At 50.5% G+C, this 6,000-nt stretch overlaps 1 protein-coding gene across 1 annotated transcript in view; it reads left to right on the top strand.

The window, feature by feature from the left end:
• Nucleotides 1–210: 210 nt before the first annotated feature.
• Nucleotides 211–6,000, top strand: part of Cdh3 (cadherin 3) — a 47,918-nt gene continuing 42,128 nt past the window's right edge. The window contains exons 1-2 of the mRNA XM_075977114.1: nt 211–342; nt 571–691. Coding sequence (XP_075833229.1) covers nt 295–342; nt 571–691 — 169 coding nt within the window. The 5' untranslated portion in view covers nt 211–294. The remainder of the gene's footprint in view (nt 343–570; nt 692–6,000) is intronic.

The following is a 6,000-nucleotide window of genomic DNA, read 5'->3' as shown; positions in this document are numbered from 1 at the left end:
CAGAGAAACCAGAACCCTGCAAGAGCTACGGGATACCTTTCAGGAGTAGTTCCAAAAGAGCAGGGAGGTCGCCGGAGGGAACCAGGGCGGGTCCACAGGGGCTTCGCTTGTGCCTCCGGCAGGCTAGCCTCGGCTCCACCTGCGAGGGGGCGTGACCTTGTGACGTTGGACCAATCAGCGGCTACCTGAGCGCACCTGGCCTCCTCCCGCGGGCTTTAGTGAGCCGCGGTGCTCAAAACTGTACCAGGCACTTTAGTCCTACCGTCGTGGCAGCCTCTTCACTTCCCTCCAGTCATGGGACTCCTTAGTGGGTCTCTCGCCTCCCTGCTCCTCCTGCTTCAGGTACCACAGTGCCTTGCACTAGTCCTAACCCAGATTGCTCCCTGGAGAGCGGGCGGGGTTCTCACGCTGAGGGCGTCGGGCGGGGGCGGGGGAGGGGGGCACGAACCTCAGGGCTGTGTTCCTTGGCTCCAAGGATGTTACGGGGGCCCACCGAGGACTCTCAGGGATGGGTGTGCAGAACCGGGGACGCCTGTGACTCAGCCTCCCTCTTAACCCTTCTGCTCTCAGACGCAGGTTTGCTGGCTACCAAGCGTGGCTTCCGAACCCTACCCGGTGCACTTCGGGGAGGCTGAAGTGACCTTGGAGGCGGGAGGAACTGATCTGGAGCCCAGCCAAACGCTGGGGAAAGGTAAGACCCTCCTGGAGCCAGCGGAAGATCACACTTGGTCGGCTTTGCTGTGATCCTCCGGTGGGGTATCTGGACCAGAGCTGGGGATGTCTGGAGCCACCTCACATCCTGGGAAGGCGCAAAAAGTGGTTCCCGGGCTGGGATGGGCTCGAGAAGGCTGAGCAACGGTGCTCCCACCCGAGTCCAGCTCCTCCTTGCGCAGCAGCCGCTGCTTGTCTTGACCTCCTAGTGCCTGGTGGCTGAGCCCCTCACCCAGCCCCGACGTGGAAAACATCTCCCGCGCCGGCCAGGGCCGAGGAATGCGCAGTGCACATTCCTCCCAAAACCCCCGCGCAGGTGTGGGGATGAGCGGTGCCCCGGGCAGCCCCCTTCGCCCTACTCGGGCCCCCTTTGTGAACCGTGCTTTGTGTCTCCGACAGACAGACCGGGTCTGTTTCTCTTCTCTGGGCTGCCCTCCCCACCCCCCTTCTTCCCGGGCTGGAATGCACTCTTAACCCTGCCCTTCCCGGAGGGCCTGAGCCCCTGCAGTCTGCCTGCGAATGGCCTGACACACCTGGGCAGAGGCCATCACGCACAGGGGACACACTAGGTCCCGCACTCCAAGCATCCTGGTAGTAGGATGTTAGATCACTTGAGTCACAGGGTGGGGGCGTGGGGGAGGGCGCTTCTGTGTCCCAAGCTGGAGGAGTCTGAGTAAACGATCAAAGCACATTTTGATCTTTCAGTTGCGCTTTTCTCCATTCAAATTAAAAAAAAAAAAAACTTGAAAGTGGAGGGTCATTTTGGTGCTGAGAACCCGTGTGCCATGAGACTCGAGCATCTACCAGCTGGTGGGGGCTCCTGACTAGAGAGGACAATGGGCTTTTCTCTGTAGATCAAACCGACGTTGTTAAACCAGGAGTAACTTGGGATCCTTGAGTGAAGTTCCAGAGGACTTTTGTATGCATTTTTTTCTGGGGAGGGGATCTATAGTTTAAACGACTTTCAGAACATTTACCACCTAGCATTTTTAAGTGCTTCCATCAAACGCTCACCCTCCGTACACATGTCCACAGCCTGAATATGGGGGTGTCACAGCTTAAGGGCAGAATGACTCTCCTTTGTGTCTCCACAAAAAGTGAGGCCCTTGAGTCTGTAGAACTCCTTAAACAAACAAAAAACTTTGCTCAAATAACTCTGCAGATTGACAAAATAATTAACACCCCGGCTAGGCAAGGTTCCTTAAAGGCTTGGCTGTAGGGAGCCGGAGACCAGGCATTAAGAGGCCATGCCTCATAAACTTTAGATTCTTGCACATGGCTTTATTACTGGCGGGCTAAGAAACTGCAACTGAGCCAACCTGTAAAAATGTTAACTTGGGCAGGGCCCCAAATCCAATTCTGGCTCCCTGAGGAAGCACTATGGCTCACCAGACCTCTCCCAAATCCACCTCCCCACCCCCAACATTGCATTCTCTGCTGTATTGCGAGAGCAGGTATGGCTTTGTGTTGTGAGTGTCTTATCTTCCTTACCAAAGCAAAAATATATATCAGATTAGCTGTCACTTTACTTGGCTCCAGGTTGCGGACAAGTGCTGATCAGGTTTTTGATTACGTGATTGAGTTGGCCAGTGCTTCCCGGTGATATCACGAATTTTAAAACTTTTTTTTCCTAAGGAAATGCTGCTTTCTCGAATGTCTGGTTTATGGTCGTGAAAATGGTAGGTTTGTGCCAAGAACGCACCTGGTTTATGAAACAAAGAGTGGGCTAATATGCTTAGTACACCTTGACTTCCCTGGAAATGGGAAGTCACTCTGGGTTTTAAGTAAGAAAAAGCTCCTGGGCCCATATGGTGCTAAGAAGTTGAGACTCTTCAAGCTGGATGGCATGCTTGTAGTCCTGGCTACCCCAGAAGCTGGGGCAGGATCCCTTGGCCCTGGGAATTAACGGCCAACACAGAAAAGGTAGCAAAATCCTCTCTCTTAAAAAAAAATAGTTTTGTGTGATTGTACATGCCTTTAATCTCATTACTCAGGAGGCAGAGGCAGGTGATCTCTGAGTTAGAGTCCAACCCGGTCTACAGAGCCAGTTCCAGGACAGCCAAGGCAACACAGTTAAGACCCTATCTCAAAAAACAAAACAACATATTTATTATTTGTGACCACAGTGCATTCAGGAGTCTATTCTTTCCTTCCTCCGTGGTTTTCCCAAGATTGAACTCAAGTTTTCAGACGTGCTCAGCAAGCTTTTTCACCTGCTGAGTCAACTGAGTACCCTATCTATGTGTGTGTGCACACACGCATCTGCATGAATGTTTGTGCACCACACATGTGCCCACAGAGGCCAGGAGAGGGCACCAGTCCTCTGGAACTGAAGGTACAGGGCTCATAAGCCACCCAATGTGAGTGCTAGGAACTAAACCCAAGTCCTCTCCAGGAACGACTACCGGTCTGAACCACTGGGCCATCTCTCCAGCCCAAGATTCCATCTCTTAAAGAAGGTAAATAAGAAGAGTTGTGGGTATAGCTCAGTGGCAGATGAGGCCTTGAGTTTGATCCTTAACACTGCAAAACTAATTTTTTACAATTTATTTAGCTTTATTTTATGTGCATTAGTATGAGGATCTCAGATCCCCTGGAACTGTTGCAGACAGCGTGAGCTGCCTTGTGGGTGCTGGGAATTGAACCTGGGTCCTCTGGAAGAAGAGCTAGTGCTCTCAGCCACTGATCTCTCTCTCTCCAGCCCCTGCAAAACTAAATTTTAAATAAATGAAACTCCCTAACAACACCAAAAATAGATGCCTTATTCCCCAGTATATTTCCTCAAGGTCTTCACCTGCTGAGAAGCTTCTACTTCAGTACCACCACCCTAGTCCCCCTTCTTAAAACATCAACGTCCTTGGATCTGACAAGGTTGAAGGGGTTATCCTGCGGGTACATACAAACCCTCAAGTTTGGCCAGGCAAACAATACTTTCCATATTACAATCCCTCTGTGCCCCTGGGTTATGGATATTATAAGCGGCTGTGAAGTCGAGCTCAAAAGAAAGATCTGGTATAATTAGCACCTTGTTTGTGTGTCTACCTTCCTCTTCAAAGCCCTTGCACAGCTCCGAGCTTGCTTTACCCTCCAAACATTCCCTTGAAGCAGGGAAGGTGAATATTAAATACTTTGAGGTCTTAATCTCAGAGCTGGGACTTGAGAAACCCCATAGCCAGACCCTGCCAGAGGTTTAAAGATGGAGAGACAAAGGGACGGCTTCCTCGGTTTAATTTGTTCGACAGTTCAGGAACATCTTTGAGGCTCCCAGACAGAACTTTACTTCCTGTTACCCGCCCAAGGCCCAGGAGGTCCACTGGAAGAAATCAAGACAATCTTTGTGAAGGTCAGTCTATTTTTTGCCCCCCCATCCCATTTTTAAAGATTAGGGTCTCATTATGTAGTCCTGGCTAGCCTGGAACTGTGTAGATCAGGCTGACTTTGGACTCGGAGAGATTGTCCTGCCTCTGCCATACCCACCTGGCCAACCCATTTTACAACAGGAATTCTGGTGGTTGTGATTTTACCATGGTCATTGTTGCAGCCCCCAGCTAGAACTTGAAGAATTTTCTGACTCCCTATTGTGTGGGAGGCGTAATCAGAATGAATGCTGGATCTCGAATCTCACAGCCACCAGTCACAGCCCCTATTCCCGTGAGTTCGTAGTCTTTTGCTTGTTTGGTTGGTTGGTTTGTTGTTGTTTTGGCCGTGAGCCCAGCCTTTAATGTCTGAGCCTTCTCTTCAGCCCTGTTTGTTCATTTGTTTTTAAGACAGGATCTCACTATGTAACCCTCGCTGGCCTGGAATTCACTCTGTAGACCAGGCTGGCCTCCAACTCACAGAGATCCACTCGCTCTACCTCTGCCTCCCGAGTGCTGGGATTAAAGGCATATGCCACCATGCCCAGATAGTCAGATTTTCTTATTGTAGGATTTTCCAGAAATACTTCTCCACAGGATTCAGTCTCTCAGGGTGCTAGTATTAGGAGCTTGACTAGAGAAGTTAATCTGGAAGGGAAGGGAACAGGGATATTGCCCTCTTCCAACCTATCCCAATGGGGCCTGTGTGATCTGAGACCTGAGACAAAGGAGAGGAGAGAGGAGGGAACTCGTGAGGTAGGAGTGTAGTAGTCAGAGGTGAGGAGCCACAGCCACCTACCCATCCTTGATGTTGAGCAGTTGAGAGAAACAGCTTCATGACATTGATCAGAGACACTCAGGCCCCAATTGGGACCCCCTCAGCAGTATTGACCAATTCTTAGGAAGCCTTTGGGTGAGACTGGAAGCTGATCGTAGGAAGCTTTCACTAATGAATGTGACTGAGCTTGGGTTAGTTTCAAGATGATTGTGTTTAGCTCAGCCATTAAGTATAAAAACCCCGCCTTTAGTTTGGAGTTATAGGCCATCCTTTCCACATACATGTAACCGAGATCTGAATGTTTCAGGGTCTGTTTTAGAAGTTTATCTAACAATGAAGGAATATAAGTCCCTGCCTTTAGGAAGCTTACAGTCTGGTGTGAGCTATTCTTTAGTGCAATGGTTGCCTGGCAAAGCAGGTGATAGTACCTTCCCCTTAGATGTAAAATGGAGTCACTGGGGGGCAGAATCAGCAGAGAGTCCAGAATGTAAGTCCTAGTTGGCTGCTTCCATAGCCCAAGGGGATTCTGTAGTGCCCCATAAATCTGCCTCCGAGGAATGAAGGGTAGGGAACTGGGGTTTGGAGCTCAGCCAGCTGCCTTCCTCGCTTAGCAGGGGGAGGGCTGGTTGCTGAAGACTGCCCGCTGTCACCTTCCCTCGTGTCAGAGGGGCAGGTCTCAAACCTCCAGTCACCTCCTCTCCTAGCACTGTGTTCCTAGGTTACCCAGAACGAGTGTTCTCCCCTCCCTACTGCACCAGGAGGAAGGTGTCGCTTTTGAAGGATGGTGAGCAGCTAGGGTCAGAAGCTGAAGTTCTGTGAAACACATGGAGCGGGCCGTGAGAGGAGGGGAGAAGGCGCCTGCCAAGATCAGGGAGGCTTCTGTCCTGATGCCAGACAGTCTGTGTTAGGAGACTGATGTTGAAGAGTAACTTCTGTTGAGGGCCGGAGAGGTGGCAGCTCATTTAGGGCACTTGTCTCCAAGCACAGTGACCCTAATTTGATCTCTGGGACCCACGTGGTGGAAAGAGATGCAGCCATTCGTGCAGGTTGTCCTCTGACCTCCATATGCATACCAGGTAAACTGGCTTTCCCTCCTTCCCTTGCCATAGCTAACTAAATAAATGTAATTTATTTATCATTTATTTTTTGGTTTTT

This window comes from Microtus pennsylvanicus, chromosome 6, assembly GCF_037038515.1.
Source record: "Microtus pennsylvanicus isolate mMicPen1 chromosome 6, mMicPen1.hap1, whole genome shotgun sequence".
Classification (NCBI taxonomy): Eukaryota; Metazoa; Chordata; class Mammalia; order Rodentia; family Cricetidae; genus Microtus; species Microtus pennsylvanicus.
This window is presented reverse-complemented; position numbering and strand designations above follow the sequence as displayed.